Source organism: Pseudophryne corroboree, chromosome 2 (assembly GCF_028390025.1).
Source record: "Pseudophryne corroboree isolate aPseCor3 chromosome 2, aPseCor3.hap2, whole genome shotgun sequence".
Classification (NCBI taxonomy): Eukaryota; Metazoa; Chordata; class Amphibia; order Anura; family Myobatrachidae; genus Pseudophryne; species Pseudophryne corroboree.
In genome coordinates, this window is record NC_086445.1 from 341,354,761 (window position 1) to 341,381,797 (window position 27,037).

The 27,037-nt window shown below is 45.1% G+C and overlaps 1 protein-coding gene across 5 annotated transcripts in view; it reads right to left on the reverse strand.

The window, feature by feature from the left end:
• The window catches only part of DZIP1 (DAZ interacting zinc finger protein 1), a 191,380-nt gene that overhangs the window by 67,961 nt on the left and 96,382 nt on the right, over positions 1-27,037 (reverse strand). For 4 of the 5 annotated variants that reach the window (XM_063953023.1, XM_063953026.1, XM_063953025.1 and 1 more), the window contains exons 11-12: positions 23,597-23,644; positions 2,805-2,947 (exon numbers count right to left, since the gene is read on the reverse strand). In XM_063953023.1, the coding sequence (XP_063809093.1) occupies positions 2,805-2,947; positions 23,597-23,644 (191 nt within the window). The remainder of the gene's footprint in view (positions 1-2,804; positions 2,948-23,596; positions 23,645-27,037) is intronic. The other variant, XM_063953024.1, reaches the window with a different exon arrangement.

Below are 27,037 nucleotides of genomic sequence, written 5' to 3' on the forward strand. Positions count from 1 at the left end.
AACAGAACTGGTTCAGCATAGGATGATTCTCAATTACCTCACAGCTGTGACAGGCGGGTATTGTGTTACCTTGGCAACTCAATATGGAATCAAGTGCTGCACGTACATTACAAACAGGAGGACCCAGCCGAGGTCATAGACCAAAAGATGGATGACATCTTGCAATTAAAATGGGAGTTCCGAAGGAAACACAATCTCACCCTTGCTGCTGTGGGTAATGAGCTGACCAGTTGGGTGTCATGGTTGAACCCACGAAATTGGTTCTCTGGTTTAGGAGAATGGGCCCAAGGTATTATTATGGATGTAGGGAAATTTCTCTTGTGTATTCTGGGTGTCATCATATTGGTCGGTCTGATATTTAGATGCGTTCGGTTTTAGCGAAGCGTAAAAGTAATACCAGGGTGATGAGTCTAAGGAGCGAGGACACTGTACTAACAACAACAAATTTGATGTATGACCCAACGATAGAGACAATGTTGTGATGAAAATGTGATTCTACGGTCCGTTTCTTTCACCCGTTTCTCCTTCGTTTTTCTCCAAGGTACAAAGACTCGCTTGGAAGAAGGATTTGAAGACCACATTTATACAAAGATTTTTTTATGGACTATGTTGCCGGCCCCCAATATCCCTAGTGACTTGAATGAAAACGCTAGCCCAGAACTTTAGTGATTTAAAATTTTATGGACATTGAAACGGCTTTGCTCACATTATAGCAAAAGCCCAAAGAGACTACAGTCAACATGTACATCGAGACAAGACACAAGACACAAGACAAGACCTCAATCAACAAATGTATATTAAACTCACATAGTTTATGACTGCATTTACCATAATTGCTTCTTATCTTCATTTCTACAACCTTCAGGTAATGACACACATAGTCGATAGGGAACATAGGCACAGATATCAGCACTCACATATCCCCCCATTCATGTATCATCAACTAAAATGTGCTCCCCCATTTTGTTACAACCAAAAGCCGAAAAGAGCTCGGTAAAGTTTGACAGCCCATCCACAGGCCCGTAATACGGGATAAGAAGGAATTCAAATGTATACTTCGCAATACCTCGAAGCTTGATTTAAAACACGTACGGCACGATGATACATGACCCCTCAAACATGGACTCATACACACATGCTTCTACTATCTCACTAGGTCATACCTTTTTCCCACCTTCCTCTCTTCTCCCTTACCCAATCATAGAAATGTATTTATACATGACATATATTTTTCTCTTTTTGAACTGTTTTAGGAAGTGGCAGTTATTGATGACTGCCAAAGGGTGGACTGTCAAAGTCAGAAAAATATCATGCTACACGTTGCCATATATTCACCTCATGCGCGTGCCTGCTGCACGTGCACATTCTCTCCCGTGCGTGCGGATATACGCAGCCGCGTGATGGCGCCTCGGCCATGCGCTCGAGCGCGTGGTATGTGCATTTACGGTAGAGTTTGTGTGCGTCTAGCGGGCGACTCAATCGTTTAATAATAAAACCAAATAGTATGTTTTATAGATAATGTTCCTCTTAATAATGACTGTAAGTTTGGTTAATGTAAATGGTCGCTGGACAGAGGAATTCCTCTTTGTATGGTACGAAGGGTCAGACAGGGTTTGAACAGCTGTGTCTGGTACCTAACTAAAGAACATTTTAATAGCAACAATCCGGTGTTGGTTAGGTAAAGATTAATCGCTCCTGCGTATAGTTATGGCCATTAGTAGATTCTTGACATTTCATATATTTGCGATTCATTACCCATGCGGCGGGAATCTTCAGATTCCCTCCCACCTGAGCAGTTTGATATAGTCACAGCCCACCTGTTCAAACTAACCTATGACCTTTTGTTATGATGCGAGGAGACATTCCTGTGTCCAATGAACAATGAGATTATAGGTCCCTTTGTAGTATACTGTACTCCGTGTATATAATATCAGCCAGCCTGGGCAGCTCGCTCTCACTCCACAAACGGTTTTCATATTGACTAACTCGGAGCTGGTACCAGGCTGCGCAGCGATCGTTCCCAGTGTGTGTAAGTAATTCTCTGCAAACCAACTTATTCTCTGTGTGTATTGGCCATTCCCTTTCTCTCTGTTATAGTATAAGATTGTAACGTTATTGTATATTTCTGTCTAGATATTCTGTTAGAATTATATGTTAGTCTGTAGTGTATAACTTGTGAACTGTTTTACCTTTTTCAATATAACTAAAAGCTTGTTAGTAAAGGTGTTGGAACCTTAGCACGGTATCATGTGTTCATTACATTGCAGAGGGTAATAGGAGCGTCTCGATCGCTCAAACAGCTTTAGTGTTAATCAGGTTAAGCAGCGTTATATCGCTACAGTGTTTCAGTACAAGATTTACAGTATAAGAGTATCCTTTCTGTGTGTTACATTCAAAGTTTACTGATTGTCATCTTGTAAGCGTCTGCGCCGCTCGTGATCTCCTCGTGGTCTCGAGCGTCCGCTACGCTGGTAGCGTAGCATTACGGTTGTCGCTCGCCTATAGCGTGCTCGACACCACGCATTAAGCTGTGAGCGAGCGTGCCGCATGTGCGTCTCGATCACGGCCGAGCGTATGCTACGCTAAGTGCGTACCCTTACGGTACCCCATACGCCAATTGCGTACTGTGTCTCTTACCCATTATTGTGAAGGTAATCTAATCAGCATTATCACAAGTCACACGGCACTCACGCGTTGTGTAACGCGAATTGTAGCGCACGGAGCAGAAATGTAAAAGGACACATCTGTACATCACTTCTTTAATTACATGCAAGCAAGGATTTGAGGAAAGTACACAAATTTACCAGTTTAACGCCGAAGGTCTCTATCTTGTCCATCAATCCCTCTTCCCAGACTTTCCGAAGTTCTTTGTATAATGAGGAATCCTTCCTCAAAGCATTTCTTGAGTGAAGTTTGCTTATGCTCACTGCTTCCTCAGTGTCCACATCTGTAATTATATGAGAGCACTGAATGGTAACTCATTATTCATTTTTAAAGATTTGGTAAGTGTACACTTTTATAAGCAAACCAAGTTTCACAAGAATAGATTATGCCTATGAAACTAATTTTACTTTTAGCCTACCTACACTAAAACATAATTTCTATATATTTTTTTCTCTTTATAGAGGTTTTATGTATTTTACAGTACATCGGTCAATGTACTCTCATATCATCTGGATTACATAATGGAAGAGTCAGTCAAAATAAATAAAATTTTCCATGTAGTTGCCTAAATTTTTCAAAACGCAAGTGACAGCAAGAATAATCCAAAAACATCACCCAAGCCACACTTTCATGTAAGGAAATTATGTATTTTCGTCCACATACAGAATTGCACGCAGCTTTGCGGGAGCACAAACCATGGTGGTCATTCCGAGTTGTTCGCTCACTAGCTGTTTTTAGCAGCCGTGCAAACGCTATGCCGCCTCCCACTGGGAGTGTATTTTAGCTTAGCAGAAGTGCGAACGAAAGGATCGCAGAGCGGCGGCAAAGTTTTTTTGTGCAGTTTTAGAGTAGTTCAATACCTACTCAGCGCTTGTGATGACTTTAGACTGTTCAGTTCCTGTTTTGACGTCACAAACACGCCCTGCGTTCGCCCAGCCACGCCTGCATTTTTTCGAACACTTACTGAAAACTGTCAGTTGACACCCAGAAATGCCCACTTCATGTCAATCACTCTGCGGCCACCAGTGCGACTGAAAAGCTTTGCTAGACCCTGTGTGAAACTACATCGGCCATTGTAATAGTACGTTGTGCTTGCGCATTGCGCCGCATGCGTAGAAGTGCCGTTTTTTTGCATCACCGCTGCACAGCGAACGAAAGCAGATAGCGATCAACTCGGAATAACCACCCATGTCTGTACACTTATAATCGTCAGTGTGTACCTTCACCAGCTATACAGTACTTGGAGCAAATGACATGATATGCCGAGTGTTCTTCTACTCAGGCCCTGCGTGCCTAAGAGTAGTTTCAGGGTTTAGAAAGTTTGACTTCTGAAATCTAAAATTGCAGTGTAAAAATAAAGCAGCCAGTATTTACCCTGCACAGAAACAATATAACCCACCCAAATCTAAATCTCTCTGCAAATGTTTTATCTGCCACACCTGCAGTGCACATGGGGTGTCATTCCGACCTGATTGCACGCTGCAGTTTTTTGCAGCCGTGCGATCGGGTCGCAACAGCGCATCCGTGCGGGCCGCAATGTGCAGGCGCGTCGCTGCCCTGCGACGGCAGCGACAAGAAGAACGAAGAAAGCATTTACAGCTCCAAGAAGATTCTTTGCAGCGGCTGAGTACAGTACGTCTTGAGCTGTGCAGAGACTGCACAAACTTTTTGTTTGTGCAGCTCTCTGCATAAGCAATCGCTCCCCTGCACAGCCCTAACACGCTGTAGGGGGCGATTACCTGATCGTAGCAGTGCAAAAAACGGCCTGCATGCGACCAGGTCGGAATGAGGGCCATGGTTTTGCCCAACTGCTAACAAATTTGCTGCTGCGATCAACTCTGAATTACCCCCATAGAGCAGTGTTTGTATGCACCCGCCTTACACTGAAACATGGTTGGCTCAGCTGCAAATTCCATACCTGGGCAAAATTTGGACCTAAATTGAAATCATCTCCAAAGTATCTTTATCACAGCACACTATAGGAAGGCACACATTAGTTGAAAGATGGAAGACAGGAAGAGCTGGTATTTCAGATGTTGGTAAAGGTAAATGTTCTCTTTTATTTTGCAGCATACAGGAATGTAAACACTTATTCAAGCAATTGTTACAGTGGAATGAAGCATGCTCAAATACAAACGTGCATACACATTTAATTTTTTTATTTTAAATTCCAGGTCATTAGTGCTTACAGGCATCTGAAAATGTTAGGAAACTATGTAATCGAAAAGGGACATTAAGCCATGTGCTGGGGCAGTCCAGTGTTGAAAGTATGGCAGTACTGCGTACTGGTAAGAAATTGCCAACCGGTACGCAGTGTCGCCGGCTAACTGCCATGTTTGCAGCTGCTGCTGTGTGTGAGGGAAGGAGAGCGCGGTGCGCACCTCTCCTGCCGCTCAGTGTTCAGTCTGGTCTCCACTCTCCAGCGGTGGCGTGTCTCTCAAATGAGGCGCCGATTCGTGAGCCGATCAAAGCTCACGGTCCGACAGCCAATCAGGAGCCGCAGCTGCTGATCCTGAAGCTCTGATTGGCTAACTAACCGGCGCCTCATGTGAGAGACACACTGCCACCGCTGGAGAGTGGAGACCGGACGGAGGACTGAGGGGCAGGAGAGCACGCTGCACTCTCCTCCCCTTACACACAGCAGCAGCGGTGAGCGTGCGGGACATGTGTATATCTGGCACCATGGGGGCATATGTGTATCTGGCACTGTGAGGGCATATGCGTATCTGGCACTGCAGTACTGGATGCATATGTGTATCTGGTACTGCACTATTGGGGTCATATGTGTATATGACCCCACATAGGTGTATCACGCCATTTTCATTGGCCACGCCCCGTGTGGCATGAGGCCACACACATTTTTGTCACGAGTGCGCGCACAGTACCACTAAGAAGTTTTTTCTACTTGCACCACTGGGGCAGTCACAGATATGTACTCTAATGAAACTGAAAATCACTGCAGAAACGTGTCAGAGGAGCATGCTCAAAATATATGGGACACGCCACCACCGCCGGAGTGGAGACCAGACGGAGCACTGAGGGGCAGAAGAGGCACGCGCTGCACTCTCCTCCCCTCACACACAGCAGCGGTGAGTGCACGGGACATGTGTATACCTGGCACTGTTGGGGCATATCTGGCACCATGGGGGCATATGTGTATCTGGCACTGTGGAGGCATATGTGCCTTTGGCACTGCAGTACTGGGGGCATGTGTGTATCTGGCACTATTGGGGTCATACTGTATGTGTATCTGGTCCCCCATATGTGTATCAAGCCCCCATTTTCATTGGTCACAGAGGAGCATGCTCGAAATATATGGGAACTTTTGCCACTCACTTTGCTTATAAATATGTTTTTTGGTTTTTTTTAGAATACTTTATTGGGCAACTGCAAAATGTATACATACATATATCAATATTCAATATCTGCACAATCAACATGGTACAGAAAATATAAAAGAAAACATGTCAAACAAAGACAATCCATTTCCTCCCGGAACTGTATCTTAATAAAACAAACATAGTAAATGAAACAAAAACATAGTGGGGGTAAAATATATATAAACAGCTATCCATGTGACCGTGTTATTTTTAAGAAGGTGGGTGTCCTAAGGCAAGTATTTCAAGATTGTACCACATAGTGTGAGTTATAGCTTGTCTAAGGGTATCCTTAATAGGGTCAGCTAGCATCAGGACATACAGTATGGGAGCCATATTTCGAAAAACTTCTCTATCTTTCTTTCTTTGTCAAGTGTCATCTCTAGCCATTCCATATGAAGTAAGTATGATAAACGTGGCAGAAGTAAAGCCAAAGATAGAGTATCAGAGTATAGCTATCCATTGTAACAGGATAGTTTTCTTACTAGCAGCCGCTATTTTGGTCAATAAAAGACGATGACCTGGTGAGAATTTAGGAGTATAATGTGAGGGGTGTATGTCCCAAAAAACCCATTCAGGGGAAATATCTAAATTTATGTCCAATCTCTCTTTGATAAAGGCTTGAATTAAACCCCAGAATTTAACGACTTCCCTGGCAGCTCCATAAACAATGGTATATATCTGCATCTATCACGCCACATTTAAAGCATTTAGAGTCCGATGCCGCGCCCATTTGAAATCGCTATTTCGGTGTAATGTATGAACGATGTAAGATTTGGTAATTCATTTCAGTATATGATGCTGAAATGAGAGATTTGTTCATTCTGTTAAATGCAGTAAGCATAGTTGAGACAGTGATGGATGGGAAGTCGGAAGACCATCTAGCTAATCCCGTTTGAGTGGTTCCCCAATCAATAGTCTCCTTAATAAATGTATATAACAAAGCTGTGGAGTGGTTTTTCCTCGGTGTTAGTTGTATCATTTTATCTAGATCATTAGCCCTATCCCCATCAGTCAGTGCATTCAGTGAGTTATTAATGAAACTACGAATTTGAAAATATATGAATAACGGGATACTGATTTGTGGAAATTCCTCGCAAAGACTTGCATGTGAGCGAATTTGGAAAGTGCCGTGATTTAACAGTTGGTATAATAATCGGGTGCCTTTGCCCGATAGGACGGCCAGCGTGGATTGAGTAGTGGTCCCTCTGAATTCTAGGTTATAAGCTAAGGGGATAAATATTGTGTTATGGGTAGAAATACCCATCCTGGAACGTGCTGTTCTCCATGCCCTGCAGACAGAAGTTATCAATATGTTGTCTTTAATTGAGTTTGGGAAAGTCGACGGGCGCATGTGCAGCAATCTGACTAGTGAAATCTCGGGGCAAAGGGCTTGCTCTAAGCCAGTGTTAGCGAAGACCTCCGTCTCATGTATCCAATCGATAGCGTTGTGGTAGTTCGCTGCCAGCATGTAGCTCTTAAGGCAAGGTAAATTAACACCACCTAATTTTTGTGATTGGCTCAATTTAAATAGAGAAATTCTAGGTTTTTTGTATGCCCAGATAAACCCACTAAAGGCCTGGTTTAAAATTTTTATATCCACTTCTGACAATATTAAAGGTAGCATCTGGATAGGATATAATAATCTCGGGAAGGTAATCATTTTGATTAACTGGCACCTTCCTAAGTAAGAGAGAGGTAATGTTTCCAAGCTTGAAAATCCGCCAAAGTGCGTGTGATAACTTGTGGGAAATTACTCATATATAAATTAGATGGATTAGTAGGAATCTGAAGACCTAGATATGTGTTCTTCTGATTTGCCCAACCTAAGGGGAACTGGATATACCAATTTAGGGTCGCTTTCGGGTGTAAGGCATTGTTATTAATCAAAAACCCAGAGACTGACTCAAAGGTTGACAGTAATGATAATAAACTAGGGAATGCCTCGTGGGGGTTCGAGAAGGATAATAATAAATCATCAGCATAAGCCGTGATCTTGAGATCATGAGTTCCTATTTGAATTCCTTGCCAAGCAGGAGTTAGGTGGCAATGTCTGATTAGTGGGTCTAAGGCGAGGTTGAAGAGGAGCGGGGATAGGGCACAGCCTTGCCTCGTGCCTCTATGTAACTGGAAGGCATCAGTGTTCATTCCATTCACCGTAAGAAATGCAGTGGGTGAGGCATATATAGTACGAAAAAATCTAACGAAGCCGGTACCAAATTGTTGCCAATGTAACACTCTCCGCAAGTGGGACCAAGACACTCTGTCGAATGCTTTATCAGCATCGCAACTCACCAGCAAAGATGTTCCACTTGGTGTTTGGGCTGATATGGTCAGAGCTGCTATTAATTGACGTATGTTATGCACTGATGTTCTACCTTTTACGAATCCAGTTTGGGACGGATGTAGCAATCGTGACAAAACAAATTGCAGTCTATTTGCCATAAGTGCAGTCAGGATTTTAAAATCTTGATTCAGCAAAGAGATTGGGCGGTATGACTGGACTAAGGTAGGGTCTTTCCCTAGTTTAGGTAATACTATTATACAGGCTTGATTAAAGATTGAAGGGGCATCGTTGCCAGATAATATAGAGTTAAATAACGTTAAAAGATGTGGTGTAACGTGAGGCAGTAATCATTTATAATATTCTGCACTTAACCCATCAGGGCCTGGGGACTTACCATTGGCTAGATGTTTTATTACTGCTAGTAGTTCTAATTCAGTAATCGGCTCCGTAAGGGAGTCTCGCTCATCCTCTGTCAGTGTGGGAGATCCTGCCAACCGAAGGAAATCCATGCCTCCAGTGGGATCATCCGGTGGAGCTGTATACAACTCCTTATAATAAGATAGGAAGGAATCAGCGATGTCAGCCGAGTCCGATGACAATTGAATAGCAGTGTTAAGTGAAAGAATGTTTGAGGTAGGTCGTTGGCTACGAACTACATTTGCCAGAAGCTTACCAGCCTTATTTCCCCATTTAAAATATTTGTGCTTCTGAAAATCTAGGGCATATTGGGCTCTTTCTGTACAAAGAGTGTCATAAAGTCGTTTTGTTTCAAGATATATTCCGCGGCTTTCATCCGTCGGTGAAGACAACAAGGACGCATAAGAATTGGTGAGTGCTAGGCTCAATTCCTGAAACCGTTGGTTGAGTTTTTTACGCTTGTTTGCAACATATGCAATAATGTGACCCCTCACCACCGGCTTAGAGGCAGACCAGAAAAGATTGATATCGTCTACGTGTTGAATGTTATCATTGACATAATTTAGGAAATTAGTTTCCAAGTACGATTTAAAATCAGGGGCTGTGTACAAGTGAGAAGGGAATCTCCAATTAAAAGAGGACGTCTTAGGAGAGACCAATGCGAGGGTAAACCATGTAGGTGCGTGATCAGAGATGGCTATATTTTCCACCCTCTAATCACGCACCCTAGAAAGTAGTTCAGTAGAAAGTAACCAATAATCTATTCTGGTGGATGTGTTATGTGGATGTGAATAGAAAGTATATTCACGGTCGACCGGGTGTTGGTGTCGCCACGGATCTAGCAAATTTAGAGAGGACAACAAGAATTGTAGTGCAGTTGGAATGGTGTAGTTTCTCCTACTAGAATCATCTGATCTATCTAAACGTGGGTTCAGTGTGGAATTAAAATCCCCACCCATAATCAATCTGCCCTCGGCCCAATCCTGGAGATGAACATAAACATCAGTGAAAAAGGCATTGTGCTCCGAGTTTGGCGCATAGAGGGTTACTAGGGTATAAAGCTCCTCCTCCAGCCGTAACTTTATAAATAGATATCTACCCTCTTTATCTTCAAGAGTATCCAATATAGAGTATCTAAGAGATTTATTGAATAGAATTGCCACTCCCCTTTTCTTTGAGGTGAAAGAGGCTGACTTAAATTCATTTATCCAATTATCCCTTAGTACATTAGGGTCCCCAGTTTTCCAATGAGTCTCCTGCAACATTGCTGGTCGTAGACGCTTTAGGTGTTGCAATATCTTCCTACGTTTAATCGGCGTGTTTAGATCTTCAACGTTCCAGGTAAGGAACTTTAAGCATGTTTTAGTCTTGGAAGAAGTGGCCATGGCGGTCATTGAGTTAACCGATGCCTGTCCTATTGGACACATATGACATTAGTAAAACAAACTGTGCGGTTTCCCGTATCCCAGCGAGTAGGAAAACCCAACAAATAATGAGAACAATAAGCCTATAACATGTTAATGACGGCAAAAATAGTTTTTAAACATTTCAGTGCAGTATGTCCATTTTCTATAATTTGTGGAACCCAGAACAGTGGTCTAACCAACACACTATAAACTAGTAACGACATTCCGACTAGAAAGAGTGAGGGGGGGGGGGGGGGGGAAGAAGAGAGAATGGAATAGGTATGAGGTAAAAGAAGAAAAGAAAAAGGATAGAATCTGGAAAACCCGGAGGCAACCGAAGTCTAGAAAAATTAGTGATGTAGCAGTCATAGCTGTGGAGAAATCAGTGATTGGCCATATACACTGCTCTAAAAAATAAAGGGAACACTTAAACAACACATCCTAGATCTGAATGAATGAAATAATAGGATTTTAATACCTACCGGTAAATCCTTTTCTCCTAGTCCGTAGAGGATGCTGGGGACTCCCAAAGGACCTTGGGGTATAGACGGGATCCGCAGGAGCTTGGGCACACTATAAAGACTTAAACTGGGTGTGAACTGGCTCCTCCCTCTATGCCCCTCCTCCAGACCTCAGTTATAGGAACTGTGCCCAGGAGAGACGGACATTTCGAGGAAAGGATTTTAGTTTAAACAAAGGGCGAGAAACATACCAGCCCACACCACAACATACCGTACAACTGGAGTAGTATGAAACCAGATAACCGTATGAATTAACAACAGCAACAAGCTGAATAAACAAATACACAACCCATGTGTAAACAAATACAACCAGTAATACTACAAATGCAATTAACAGTCCGCACTGGGATGGGCGCCCAGTATCCTCTACGGACTAGGAGAAAAGGATTTACCGGTAGGTATTAAAAATAAGAATTTACTTACCGATAATTCTATTTCTCGTAGTCCGTAGTGGATGCTGGGACTCCGTCAGGACCATGGGGAATAGCGGCTCCGCAGGAGACAGGGCACAAAAGTAAAAGCTTTAGGATCAGGTGGTGTGCACTGGCTCCTCCCCCTATGACCCTCCTCCAAGCCTCAGTTAGGATACTGTGCCCGGACGAGCGTACACAATAAGGAAGGATTTTGAATCCCGGGTAAGACTCATACCAGCCACACCAATCACACTGTACAACCTGTGATCTGAACCCAGTTAACAGCATGATAACAGCGGAGCCTCTGAAAAGATGGCTCACAACAATAATAACCCGATTTTTGTAACAATAACTATGTACAAGTATTGCAGACAATCCGCACTTGGGATGGGCGCCCAGCATCCACTACGGACTACGAGAAATAGAATTATCGGTAAGTAAATTCTTATTTTCTCTGACGTCCTAGTGGATGCTAGGACTCCGTCAGGACCATGGGGATTATACCAAAGCTCCCAAACGGGCGGGAGAGTGCAGATGACTCTGCAGCACCGAATGAGAGAACTCCAGGTCCTCCTCAGCCAGGGTATCAAATTTGTAGAATTTTGCAAACGTGTTTGCCCCTGACCAAGTAGCAGCTCGACAAAGTTGTAAAGCCGAGACCCCTCGGGCAGCCGCCCAAGATGAGCCCACCTTCCTTGTGAAATGGGCATTTACATATTTTGGCTGTGGCAGGCCTGCCACAGAATGTGCAAGCTGAATTGTACTACACATCCAACTAGCAATCGTCTGCTTAGAAGCAAGAGCACCCAGTTTGTTGGGTGCATACAGGATAACAGCAAGTCAGTTTTCCTGACTCCAGCCGTCCTGGAAACTATATTTTCAGGGCCCTGACAACATCAAACAACTTGGAGTCCTCCAAGTCCCTAGTAGCCGCAGGTACCACAATAAGCTGGTTCAGGTGAAACGCTGACACCACATTAGGGAGAAACTGGGGACGAGTCCGCAGCTCTGCCCTGTCCGAATGGACAATCAGATATGGGCTTTTGTGAGACAAAGCCGCCAATTCTGACACTCGCCTGGCCGAGGCCAGGGCCAACAGCATGGTCACTTTTCATGTGAGATATTTCAAATCCACAGATTTGAGCGGTTTAAAATGTGATTTGAGGAATCCCAGAACTACGTTGAGATCCCACAGTGCCACTGGAGGCACAAAAGGGATTTGTATATGCAGTACTCCCTTGACAAACTTCTGGACTTCAGGAAGTGAAGCCAATTCTTTCTGGAAGAAAATTGACAGGGCCGAAATTTGAACCTTAATGTACCCCAATTTGAGGCCCATAGACACTCCTGTTTGCAGGAAATGCAGGAATCGACAGAGTTGAAATTTCTTCGTGGGGCCTTCCTGGCCTCACACCACGCAACATATTTTCGCCACATGTGGTGATAATGTTGTGCGGTCACCTCCTTCCTGGCTTTGACCAGGGTAGGAATGACCTCTTCCGGAATGCCTTTTTCCCTTAGGATCCGGCGTTCCACCGCCATGCCGTCAAACGCAGCCGCGGTAAGTCTTGGAACAGACATGGTACTTGCTGAAGCAAGTCCCTTCTTAGCGGCAGAGGCCATGAGTCCTCTGTGAGCATTTCTTGAAGTTCCGGGTACCAAGTCCTTCTTGGCCAATCCGGAGCCACGAATATAGTTCTTACTCCTCTACGTCTTATAATTCTCAGTACCTTGGGTATGAGAAGCAGAGGAGGGAACACATACACCGACTGGTACACCCACGGTGTTACCAGAACGTCCACAGCTATTGCCTGAGGGTCTCTTGACCTGGCGCAATACCTGTCCAGTTTTTTGTTCAGGCGGGACGCCATCATGTCCACCTTTGGTCTTTCCCAACGGTTCACAATCATGTGGAAGACTTCCCGATGAAGTCCTCACTCTCCCGGGTGGAGGTCGTGCCTGCTGAGGAAGTCTGCTTCCCAGTTGTCCACTCCCGGAATGAACACTGCTGACAGTGCTATCACATGATTTTCCGCCCAGCGAAGAATCCTTGCAGTTTCTGCCATTGCCCTCCTGCTTCCTGTGCCGCCCTGTCTGTTTACGTGGGCGACTGCCGTGATGTTGTCCCACTGGATCAATACCGGCTGACCTTGAAGCAGAGGTCTTGCTAAGCTTAGAGCATTGTAAATTGCCCTTAGCTCCAGTATATTTATGTGGAGAGAAGTCTCCAGACTTGATCACACTCCCTGGAAATTTTTTCCCTGTGTGACTGCTCCCCAGCCTCTCAGGCTGGCATCCGTGGTCACCAGGACCCAGTCCTGAATGCCGAATCTGCGGCCCTTTAGTAGATGAGCACTCTGCAGCCACCGCAGAAGAAACACCCTTGTCCTTGGAGACAGGGTTATCCGCTGATGCATCTGAAGATGCGATCCGGACCATTTTTCCAGCAGATCCCACTGAAAAGTTCTTGCGTGAAATCTGCCGAATGGAATCGCTTCGTAAGAAGCCACCATTTTTCCCAGGACCCTTGTGCAATGATGCACTGACACTTTTCCTGGTTTTAGGAGGTTCCTGACTAGCTCGGATAACTCCCTGGCTTTCTTCTCCGGGAGAAACACCCTTTTCTGGACTGTGTCCAGAATCATCCCTAGGAACAGCAGATGTGTCGTCGGAAACAGCTGCGGTTTTGGAATATTTAGAATCCACCCGTGCTGTCGTAGAACTACTTGAGAAAGTGCTACTCCGACCTCCAACTGTTCTCTGGACCTTGCCCTTATCAGGAGATCGTCCATTTTCTTTGAAGAAGAATCATCATTTCGGCCATTACCTTGGTAAAGACCCGGGGTGCCGTGGACAATCCAACCGGCAGCGTCTGAAACTGATAGTGACAGTTCTGTACCACGAACCTGAGGTACCCTTGGTGAGAAGGGCAAATTGGGACATGGAGGTAAGCCTCCCTGATGTCCCGGGACACCATATAGTCCCCTTCTTCCTGGTTCGCTATCACTGCTCTGAGTGACTCCATCTTGATTTGAACCTTTGTATGTAAGTGTTCAAATATTTCAGATTTAGAATAGGTCTCACCGAGCCGTCTGGCTTCAGTACCACAATATAGTGTGGAATAATACCCCTTTCCTTGTTGTAGGAGGGGTACTTTGATTATCACCTGCTGGGAATACAGCTTGTGAATTGTTTCCAATACTGCCTCCCTGTCGGAGGGAGACGTTGGTAAAACAGACTTCAGGAACCTGCGAGGGGGAGACGTCTCGAATTTCCAATCTGTACCCCTGGGATACTACTTGTAGGATCCAGGGGTCCTGTACGGCCCCAGCGTCATGCTGAGGACTTGGCAGAAGCGGTGGAGGGCTTCTGTTCCTGGGAATGGGCTGCCTGCTGCAGTCTTCTTCCCTTTCCTCTATCCCTGGGCAGATATGACTGGCCTTTTGCCCGCTTGCCCTTATGGGGACGAAAGGACTGAGGCTGAAAAGACGGTGTCTTTTTCTGCTGAGATGTGACTTAGGCTAAAAAAGGTGGATTTTCCAGCTGTTGCCGTGGCCACCAGGTCCGATGGACCGACCCCAAATAACTCCTCCCCTTTATACGGCAATACTTCCATGTGCCGTTTGGAATCTGCATCACCTGACCACTGTCGTGTCCATAAACATCTTCTGGCAGATATGGACATCGCACTTACTCTTGATGCCAGAGTGCATCTATAGTCAATAAAATACTGTCCCTGTCAAGGGTATCAATATTTTCAGTCAGGGAATCCGACCAAGCCACCCCAGCGCTGCACATCCAGGCTGAGGCGATCGCTGGTCGCAGTATAACACCAGTATGTGTGTATATACTTTTTAGGATATTTTTCAGCCTCCTATCAGCTGGCTCCTTGAGGGCGGCCCTATCTGGAGACGGTACCGCCACTTGTTTTGATAAGCGTGTGAGCGCCTTATCCACCCTAAGGGGTGTTTCCCAATGCGCCCTAACTTCTGGCGGGAAAGGGTATACCGCCAATAATTTTCCATCGGGGGAAACCCACGCCTCATCACACACTTCATTTAATTTATCTGATTCAGGAAAAACTACAGGTAGTTTTTTCACACCCCACATAATACCCTTCTTTGTGGTACTTGTAGTATCAGAATTATGTAACACCTCCTTCATTGCCCTTAACATGTAATGTGTGGCCCTAAAGGAAAATACGTTTGTTTCTTCACCGTCGACACTGGAGTCAGTGTCCGTGTCTGTGTCGACCGACTGAGGTAAATGAGCGTTTTAAAGCCCCTGACGGTGTTTGAGACGCCTGGACAGGTACTAATTTGTTTGCCGGCCGTCTCATGTCGTCAACCGAACTTGCAGCGTGTTGACATTATCACGTAATTCCTTAAATAAGCCATCCATTCCGGTGTCGACTCCCTAGAGAGTGACATCACCATTTCAGGCAATTGCTCCGCCTCCTCACCAACATCGTCCTCATACATGTCGACACACACGTACCGACACACAGCACACACACAGGGAATGCTCTGATAGAGGACAGGACCCCACTAGCCCTTTGGGGAGACAGAGGGAGAGTTTGCCAGCACACACCAAAACGCTATAATTATACAGGGACAACCTTTATATAAGTGTTTTCCCTTATAGCATCTTAATATATAATCATATCGCCAAATAAGTGCCCCCCCTCTCTGTTTTAACCCTGTTTCTGTAGTGCAGTGCAGGGGAGAGCCTGGGAGCCTTCCCACCAGCAGTTCTGTGAGGGAAAATGGCGCTGTGTACTGAGGAGAATAGGCCCCGCCCCCTTATCGGCGGGCTTCTTCTCCCGTTTTTCTGACAACCTGGCAGGGGTTAAATACATCCATATAGCCCCAGAGGCTATATGTGATGTATTTTTAGCCAGTATAGGTACTTTCATTGCTGCCCAGGGCGCCCCCCCCAGCGCCCTGCACCCTCAGTGACCGTTGGTGTGAAGTGTGCTGAGAGCAATGGCGCACAGCTGCAGTGCTGTGCGCTACCTCATGAAGACTGAAAAGCCTTCAGCCGCCGGTTTCTGGACCTCTTCTCTCTTCAGCATCTGCAAGGGGGTCGGCGGCGCGGCTCCGGTGACCCATCCAGGCTGTACCTGTGATCGTCCCTCTGGAGCTAGTGTCCAGTAGCCTAAGAAGCAAATCCATCCTGCACGCAGGTGAGTTCACTTCTTCTCCCCTAAGTCCCTCGTTGCAGTGAGCCTGTTGCCAGCAGGACTCACTGAAAATAAAAAACCTAATAAAACTTTTACTCTAAGCAGCTCTTTAGGAGAGCCACCTAGATTGCACCCTTCTCGGCCGGGCACAAAAACCTAACTGAGGCTTGGAGGAGGGTCATAGGGGGAGGAGCCAGTGCACACCACCTGATCCTAAAGCTTTTACTTTTGTGCCCTGTCTCCTGCGGAGCCGCTATTCCCCATGGTCCTGACGGAGTCCCAGCATCCACTAGGACGTCAGAGAAATCCTATTTTCTCTTACGTCCTAGAGGATGCTGGGGACTCCAAAATGACCATGGGGTCTATACCAAAGCTCCAGACCGGGCGCGAGAGTGCGGACGACTCTGCAGCACCGATTGAGCAAACATGAGGTCCTCATCAGCCAGGGTATCAAACTTGTAAAACTTAGCAAATGTGTTTGAACCCGACCACGAAGCTGCTCGGCAAAGCTGAAGTGCCGAGACCCCTCGGGCAGCCGCCCAAGAAGAGCACACCTTCCTAGTAGAATGAGCCTTCACCGACTTCGGCAACGGTAGCCCAGCCGAAGAATGAGCCTGCTGAATCGTATTACAAATCCAGCGAGCAATAGTTTGTTTAGAAGCAGGATTTCCAATCTTGTTGGAAGCATACAGGACAAACAAAGCTTCTGTTTTCCTGGTACGAGCCGTTCTGGCGACATAAATTTTCAAAGCTCTTACAACATCAAGAGACTTTGGAACCGCCACAACATCCGTAGCCACAGGCACCACAATAGGTTGGTTAATGTGGAACGAAGAAACCACCTTCGGCAGAAATTGTTGACGAGTCCTCAATTCCGCTCTATCTGAATGGAAAATCAAATACGGGCTCTTGTGAGACAAGGCCGCCAACTCTGACCGCAGACGCCAGAGCCAAAAGCATGACCACTTCACAAGTGAGAAACTTTAACTCAACCTTACGCAAAGGTTCAAACCAGTGAGACATAAGGAACTGCAAGACCACTTCAAGATCCCACGGCGCCACCGGCGGCACAAATGGAGGGTGGATATGCAATACTCCCTTCACAAAAGTCTGAACCTCGGGAAGGACGGCCAATTCTTTCTGAAAGAAAATAGATAAAGCCGAAATCTGCACTTTTATGGAACCCAATTTAAGGCCTGCATCTACGCCTGCCTGCAAAAAATGGAGAAACCGACCCAAGTGAAACTCCTCCGCCGGAGCTGCTTTGGTCTCACACCATGAAACATATTTTCTCCAAATAAGGTGATAATGTTTTGCCGTAACTTCCTTCCTAGCTTTAATGAGAGTGGGGAGGACCTCCCCTGGAATACCCTTCCGAGCTAAGATTTGGCGCTCAACTTCCACGCCATCAAACGCAGCCGCGGTAAGTCCGGAAACACGGAGGGCCCCTGCAACAGCAGGTCCTTTCGTAGAGGAAGCGGCCAGGGATCTTTCACTAGTAATTCTTGAAGATCCGGATACCAGGCCCTCCGTGGCCAATCTGGAATGACGAGTATCGCCTGAACCCCTGTTCGTCGAACGATCCTGAGGAAGTCTGCTTCCCAGTTGTCTACTCCCGGAAGAAAGACTGCAGAGCTGTTATGCCCAGCGAAGGATTCTTGTGGCCTCCTCCATAGCCACCCTGCTCCTTGTTCCGCCTTGGTGGTTTACGTACGCCACTGCTGTTATGTTGTCCGACTGGATTAGGACAGGGAGACCCTGAAGGTTCTTTGCTTGCAGCAGGCCGTTGTTAATGGCTCTTAACTCGAGAACATTTATGTGGAGACAAGATTCCTGGCTTGACCACTTTCCCTGGAAATTTCTTCCTTGCGTGACTGCGCCCCAGCCTCGGAGACTTGCATCTGTTGTCAGCAGGACCCAGTCCTGGATTCCGAATCAGCGTCCCTCTAGAAGGTGAGAGCCTTGCAGCCACCACAGGAGAGAAATCCTGGCTCTGGAAGATAGTTATTTTCCGCTACATGTGCAGGTGAGACCCGGACCATTTTTCAGCAGATCCCACTGAAACACCCGGGCATGAAACCTGCCAAACGGAATGGCTTCGTAAGCCACAACCATCTTCCCTAGTACCCGAGTGCATTGATGAATCAACACACTTGTCGGCCTCAGGAGCTCCCTGACCATGGTCTGGATTTCCAGAGCTTTGACCTCCGGAAGAAACACTCTCTGTATCTCCGTGTCCAGGACCATGCACCCAGGAAGGGCAGCCGAGTGGTCGGGATCAACTGAGACTTTGGCAAATTTAGTATCCAACCGTGATGTTGCAGAACCGACAGGGAGAGATCCACATTTCTTAACAACTGCTCCTTGGACCTCGCCTTTATCAGGAGATCGTCCGAGTATGGGATAATTGTGACCCCTTGCTTGCGCAGGAGGACCATCATCTCTGCCATTACCTTGGTGAAAACCCTCGGGGCCGTGGAAAGCCGAAACGGCAACGCCTGAAATTGGTAATGACACTCCTGTGCCGCGAACCTCAGGAAGGCTTGATGAGGAGGGAATATCGGGATGTGTAAGTAAGCATCCTTTATGTCGACTGACGCCATAAAATCTCCCCCTTCGAGGCTGGAGATCACCGCTCGAAGAGACTCCATCTTGAACTTGAAAGTTTCAAGTATGGATTGAGGGATTTTAGGTCCAGAATCGGTCTGACCGAACCGTCTGGCTTCGGCACCACAAAGAGGCTCAAATAGAACCCTTTCCCCCGCTCTGACGGGGGAACCGGCACCACGACCCTCTGTTGACACAACTTTTGTATCGCATCCCTTACCACCTCTCTTTCGGGAAGAGAAGTTGGCAAGGCCGACATGAAAAACCGGTTGGGGGGCATCTCCTGAAACTCCAGTCTGTACCCTTGGGACACTATGTCTAAGACCCAAGGATCCAGAGCTGAACGAACCCAGACCTGACTGAAGAATCAGAGATGGCAACCCACTGGTAGGGACTCCCCCAGGGGAGCCCTAGCGTCATGCGGTGGACTTGGTAGAGGCAGGGGAGGACTTTTGGTCCCGGGTGCCTGATACTGCAGGCGACTTCCTTACCCTACCTCTACCCTTTGAAGCGAGGAAGGACGAGCCCTTACCTCTTCTGTATTTATTAGGCCGAAAGGACTGCATCTGCTGATGGGGTGCCTTCTTCTGTTGTGTGGGAACATAAGGAAGAAAAGATGACTTACCCGCTGTAGCGGTCGACACCAGGTCAGCCAGGCCTTCACCGAACAAGACACTACCTTTAAAAGGAAGAGCTTCCATATTCTTCTTGGAGTCGGCATCAGCATTCCATTGGTGAATCCACAGTGCCCTCCTGGCCGAAATCGCCATGGCATTGGCTCTTGATCCCAAGAGGCCAACATCTCTCGCCGCATCCTTTAGGTAATCTGCAGCATCCTTAATATAACCAAGAGTCAGAAGAATATTATCTTTATCAAGAGCATCCATATCAGAAGCCAAATTTTCAGCCCACTTTGCAATAGCACTACTCACCCATACCGACGCCATAGCAGGTCTGAGCAATGCACCAGTATTGACGATAATGGACTTCAAAGTCGTCTCCAGCTTACGATCCGCCGAATCCTTGAGGGCAGCCGTGTCAGGAGACGGAAGTGCCACCTTCTTGGACAACCGGGATAGAGCCTTGTCCACATTTGGAGACGACTCCCATTTTTCCCTATCGTCAGAGGGAAAAGGATATGCCATCAAAATTCGCTTGGGAATCTGCCACCTTTTTTCAGGCGACTCCCAAACCTTTTCACAAAGCGCATTCATTTCATGAGAGGGGGGAAACTTTACCTCAGGTCTTTTCCCCTTAAATAAACAAACCCTTGTGTCAGGAACGGCAGGTTCCTCAGATATACGTGAAACATCTTTAATGGCTATAATCATGTACTGAATACTCTTGACAAACCGTGGATGCAAAAAAGCCTCATTTAAATAGACGTCAGAGTCCGTGTCGGTACCTGTATCTGCCATCTGGTTAAAAGCACGCTTCTGTGACCCCGAGACTGTTTGTACCTGAGACAATGCGTCCTCCACCGACTGTCTCCATGTTCGTGTCTGAGAATCAGATTTATCCAGTCTCTTTGACAATAAAGCCACATTTGTATTCAGTGTACTCATCATAGTCATCCAATCAGCCGTCGGCTGTGCCGACAGACACATACTTAAATCTTTTTCTGCAGCCCCCATAACTTGCTCCGGGGAGGAACACCCAAGCTGACATGTCGACACCTCGTGTCAACACACTCACACTGTCCACAAACCCGGGGACAGCCCCACAGAGAAGCCCTTAGGGAGAACACAGAGAGAGTATGCCAGCTCACACCTCCAGCGCCCATACACTAACCGAAGCTAGTAATATGCTCAGCGCCGGCAATATAAATTGAAAAAACACCAAATTTATGTGCCCCCCCCCTTTTTTTTCTCCCCATGTACTTGCGGGAGCTTGGAGGTCCGGGCAGCGTCTCTGCAGTGCTGTAGAGATAGCAGAAAAAGGTATAAGCCTTATCCCCTCTGCTGGCAAAACCACCGGGTACTGTGGGCGATATAAGAATTGGTTTAGAGAGAAAACCTGACCTGCGCTCATGCCCTGGTGATCTAGTGGGATCGCCTGTACTGCCACAGTGTCCACCGCCGGCGCGCGCAGCCTGCCTCCCACTGACCGCGCCGGATCACGATAAAGACCGGGTCCCGCAAGTGGGACCCACTTACCACCTCCCGAAACGTGGCCACGCGATCCTGGAGAGCCCCAGCCGTGTGTGTCTAACGTTAAGAAAACCGGAGCGTCCGCTGTAGGTACCCGGCAAACAGGGCTCGGGAGTGTACAGCGCCGCTGGGGAGAGCTGGAGCTGCAGCAGTGAATGTCACAAGACATTTACCACCGCTGCTGCCCTTGAAGTCTTCACTTTTTACCTCCTAAAAAGCTTTTCTTAGGGCTGCTTGGAGCAGCCCCTCTGTTAAGTGCCTGCTTACTGCAGCACCAACTGACAAACTGAGCTCCTGTGCTGGGAGGCGGGGTGATATAGGAGGCGGCGCTGTGTATTCTGGGAACAGTCAAAGCTTTGAGCCTGTTGGTGCCTCGGATCAAGATCCTACTCTACACCCCACTGTCCAATCCTTGTGGAGCCCAGTGTACCCCGCAGCAGAAATAAACTTTTCTTTTTCTATAGTCCTCACCTGGAGAACACTGGAAACACACTGGGATACAGAGGATGCAGAGAAGTGCGGGCATGTGAAATCTCACTTGAGGCTCCTCCCTCTCATTACCCCATGCCTACAACTTCAGTTTAGTTAAGTCCTCAAAGTGAAGGGTCTTCTCCAGTCTCCTTAGCAGGCTTTAATTAAACCTTTTACTTTCACTTCAATGTTTTTATTTTATTCCTGCTACAGACCGCAGATGCAGATCAGAGACTACTGAAGAGAAGCACCACACAGAGCTGGCAGATGTGCAGTTCTAGAGGGAACACAGTAGTACATCCGAAGCTAGGCACTAGCTCCCAGCACTGGAGACTCTGTGGAGGATCACTGCTGGGGAAGGCAGTGAGCAGCCCTTTGTGTAGCAGCTGTCTCCCTTAATAAGCTAGGGTGTAGTTACTACAGTGCAGGGTTTTAGAAGTGGAGATGTTGCCCACAGCAACCAATTACATTCTACGTATCATTTATCTAGCACCTTCTAGATGATAATATCTAGAGTCTGACTGGCAGCTATGGACAACATAACTTCTAAATAACAGCACATTAGTAAATACTGTATACCCCTTCCCTTTCTCTGGGAAATTCATTGGTCCCTCAGCTGCTCTAGGAAAGGATTCCAGATGAATCTCTAGCAACTAGAGTCTCACTGACCAGCAGTATTGTTCTGTGGCAGCCACTCATTCGGAGTTGTTGGGTTAGAGGTTTGACTCTATGCCAAAATCTTTGACTATCCCATATACTTCACACAAGCGTCCCCTGGTGCTTAAGGCTTAGAATGACTCAGGATCTCATACTTAAATCCATGAGGAGGCTGAAGTGGCACCCTATTTGTAATAAGACATTTCCTCTCAGTTTTAGGATGAGTCCTTAAGCGCAGTTAATCTTGGTGAGGGTGGTACACAAGGAATTGGATATCCCGGAATCTGCAATTTGCAGCGCTACTCAGTTTAAATTTATGGTGAAGGGACTAGTTTCAATCCCTCCCTTTTCAGGTCTGAGTGATTTGGTAGCCCAGGAGTGGGCAATGCTGGATCATAAGTTCTAGGTCCTTTTCAACATTTTCATTACAAGTTCAGAGCATTTCCATACAGTCTGGCTAAGGCTCCATGAGTGCTTACAAAGATCATGTCCATGATGGTAGCTCTTCTTTAGTCCTTCAAGGCGACTGTCCTTCCATACCTGAATGATCTTTTGATAAAGATTATTATAAAATAATGTATTGATTAAAGAATAATACAGACTTTGGGGGTAATTCAAAGTTGATCGCAGCAGGAATTTTTTTAGCAGTTGGGCAAAACCATGTGCACTGCAGGGGAGGCAGATTTAACATGTGCAGAGAGAGTTAAATTTGAGTGTGGTGTGTTCCATCTGCAATCTAATTTGCAGTGTAAAAATAAAGCAGCCAGTATTTACCCTGCACAGAAATAAAATAACCCCCCCAAATCTAACTCTTTCTGCACATGTTATATCTGCCTCCCCTGCAGTGCACATGGTTTTGCCCAACTGCTAAAAAATTTCTGTGATCAACTTGGAATTAGCCCCTTTATGTAATCTATAGTCTATGTCTCACTGAGTGATTGGCTTCTTTTCATTCCTTTGTATAATCTTTACTTTACATTGATATATTTATTATGTCCCACACCTAATCTGACCTTGTAAAATGTCATAATACAAATCGTACTGTTTTGTAAATAGTCACTTTGAATAACTATTTACCTACAGATGTTTCAAATGTTCCCAATTCACTATACCACATAAAATGCTGATCAATATATAAGAACTGTTTCAAGTTTAGGAGTCACAAAGATCTATGTAGTAGTTCAACTGCCAAATTTCCAAAAGACTTCTTCAGCATTCATAGCTCATAACAGTGGCCTTAGAAAAGGATTGAACCATACAACTCTATGAATGCACTGCCATCTATAGGCCACACACACTAGTAATTGGTGCTTCATGAGTTTTTAAATGACAAATAGTCTTTTGATAACTAAAAGAGAAAAGACTGCAAGCATGCATAAAAGAAAATATATCACAACACATAATCACTACAAAAGAAGCCATGCTTTCATACAAATAGGTTTACCTTTATCCTCTGCAAGCTCCTGAATGGGCTGCAATATATGTGTCTGTTCTGACATGGAGTACAAGGGAACAGATAGCCAGATAACATCATTTAAAAATGAAATAGCAGTAAAACTTGTGTAATGATGTATAGAAGAACTGTTACATTATAATAAATAAGAGTAAACTCATTAAACCGAGTGATAAGAAATCTACACTCGTGGTTTGCAGCTGCAATGCAGAACAGTTCTAACAGCAATTCACACAATAACTATCTTGTAACCATTTGCATAAAAATGTGGCAATAAAGTTTTTACTAGGGTATTCAATTATCCGCAAATTCGCGGCAATTTTTCGGCCGAAATTTTTTCGCGGCAACTGGGCGAAAATTGCTGCGAAAATGCTCATTTTTTCGACCTATTTAATTTCAAACGGGTTTCACGCGAAAATTCTTGCAGTGAAAAAGTGCAGGTGAAAATGGGGAAATCAGCCTGTACCCCAAAAAATGCTAAACTAACATAGGAAAACAGAAGTGTGTTAGAGATCACATTAGAGCGTTTTTGGGGACTTCAATTGTGTGAAATGGCTGTTATATGCATTTTTTTAAAAATGATAGAAAGCAAGTTTTTTTGAGCAAAATAAATGCTCTCATTAAATTTGGGGTACATGAAAATGGGTACAAGTATACATTTGGGTCATTTTAGGGTACTTTAAAAAAAAGTGGAAACAGACCGATTACTCCCATCTGCAAGCCTAAAAACACCTGTCCCACTCATAAAGCACCCCAATATACCTGTCCCATACCTTGAACTCCAATTTCCATCACTTTGTACTTTTTCACCCCAAAAATGACACGTCATTATTGGCCAATTAAAAATAACTAAAAACCTCAACGTGCCTAATTAGTCATTAAGGGGGGTGTCCCAGGAGTTCTGTACCATATCCAAACATTTTTACCTTAAAATAGTGACTTTTCCCAACTTTTCACCTGCTTCAGAGTAGGTGAAGTGAAATTAGTGAAAAAATGATCACCGATAAATTTTCCAGGAAAATTGAATAGGCTGTAATTGCGTTTCGCGGGAAAAGTCCGGTTTTTCGCGCGAAAAGTCCGTTATTGCTGCTAATTGAATATACCCCTTAGTCTTCTATAGCAGAGGTGGCCAGGGTAGGTGCACTTTAGGTGATATATTGGATGATATATTGTTACAACAAGAATTGGAACAATATATCGTCCATATCACACACTGTGTATCGCTCAATCGCACGTGCACGTGTGTTGTCAGCTGAGTTGTCCTATCTGGATGACCCCACTACACCGCCATACAGGTAAATGCGGGCTGTACCACTATACTGCACGGTCATAAACCAGATAATGCATGTGTACAGCCGTGTGATCTATCGGTACATCTGCCGTGCCATCCTCTAAAAAAAAAACACATCGTCCTATGTGTACACACCTAACAGTTCATGTTTTCCAGGCCACCTGTGGATGTGTACAAAGTGTCTGTTACGCTGGCCATACACTATACAATTATCTGACCAAATATCTGTAGCCATATTTATTCACTATAGGTTAGGACGCCATGGTGTCTCTTATCTGAAGTGTCTAGTTATAAAGTGTCAACGTAAAATCAGTATCTGCAGAAGGCAAACATACTACAAACCAACACTACTATAGACCACAGGTTCTCAAGCTTGGTCCTCAGGACCCCACACAGTGGTTGTTTTCCAGTTCTCCTCACAGAATCATTAGTGAAAACATTAGCTCCACCTCTGGATCTTTTAAAATGTGTCAGTGAGTAATGAATATACCTATGCACCTGCTGGGTCACCTGGAAAACGTGACCTGTTTGGGGTCCTGAGGGCAGAGTTTGAGAACCACTGCTATAGATGTACTGCGTTAAATCCACACAAGTATGTAATTTATTTCTCATGTTGCAAAATCTACTCTACATCTGCGTCTCATGCATATAATCTGTGTTATAAACTATGAGGTCATAGTTCAACTCCATGCTGCACACTGCAAATTCCAACAAACATTTCCCTCTCATACAAACTCATGAATGTTATTAAAGTTTTTTAAGTAATGACTTGCCTGTAATTGGTTTTGCATGTGTGGTAGTGTTGTTCAGTGAATCATAGTTATTGTTGCATGCTGCCTGGTGTTTACTCAAACACAGTGCTAATTATCTCCTTGAAGTAAGACTAATGTTTAACATTAACTTGTTCTTATTTTAAGTTTCATCTATGAGTGTACTTTGTATGTAGTAATATGTTTAGTCTATCTACATATATTCAGATGTAATAGTTATAATAAGCTGTAAAAAAATGGTTTTATTGAAATATGTAAAACAAATCAAATTAAACGGTTTAAACCAACAAAAAGCGTGGTTTATTTTTGTCTACAAAAAACGGTTTGTTTTTTTCCAACCCTGTTATGGAGTCACGATGCAATGAGAAACATGACTGGGGCATAACTATACGAGGATACCTTTTATTTAGGAAGGGCAGAATGGAAAGAATCAGAGGTGGGGTAGCAATGTACTGTATGTGAAAAAAAAGCATAAATGCTACTTTAATATAAAAATACTGAAGAAAAAACTGAGGCCCTTTGGATCACCACAGAAAGGGGGGAGAAGGACACTATTCACACTGGGGTGATCTATAGACCTTCTCACACATGCAAACAAACACAGTGGCAATACTTATCAGGTGCATGAAAGGAAAGAGTGTCACAGCAAACAGAAAAGGGGGTGCATTTTCCCCCCTGGTATCCACCTGCACACCTACTAATACTTGTAACAATATTTGAAAACTATATGGTGATAGAATTTCAGCGATATTTGTTACATATATTTGCAAATACATGATAAGCTGCAGAGCTCGTTCACGGCTTCTCTGATTATTGGAAGTCCCTATACTACATGAAAATAGTGCCCACTTAGTCTCTAGTAAGGCCTCATGATAAAGGCAAGGGTACTATAATGGAAACTATTGAGGAGAAAAGGGAAAGGCTGAGAAGCAATGTAACAAAGCCCAGCGGTGAAGTGCGCAAACAGACTAGATTGTGCCTGCATGTAGGCCAATCTAAAATCAGCGACAGTGACGAGCGGGGCCATGTACCGCTATCACTATGGGGCATACACACGGAGCACTGTATGCTTCTTTTCTAAGCAATCTAGTCAGATTACTTAGAATTTAAGCACACATCGCTACGTGTGTACCCCCCTTTACAAAGAACTAAGGATCAAATAGGGTTGAGGTTACCAAAAGGTTAAAAAAAGGGGCAGACTAGATATGCTAAGAAGTTCTTATCTGCTGTCAAATTCTATGTTTCTATCCACCCAATACTGGTGGACCACCCAACATGAATCGGATTTATGTAGTTAAGTACCTATTATTTACATAATTTGATAATAAAACTACAATTTTGGGAATATTTTTTTTTAAACATTAGTCAGTT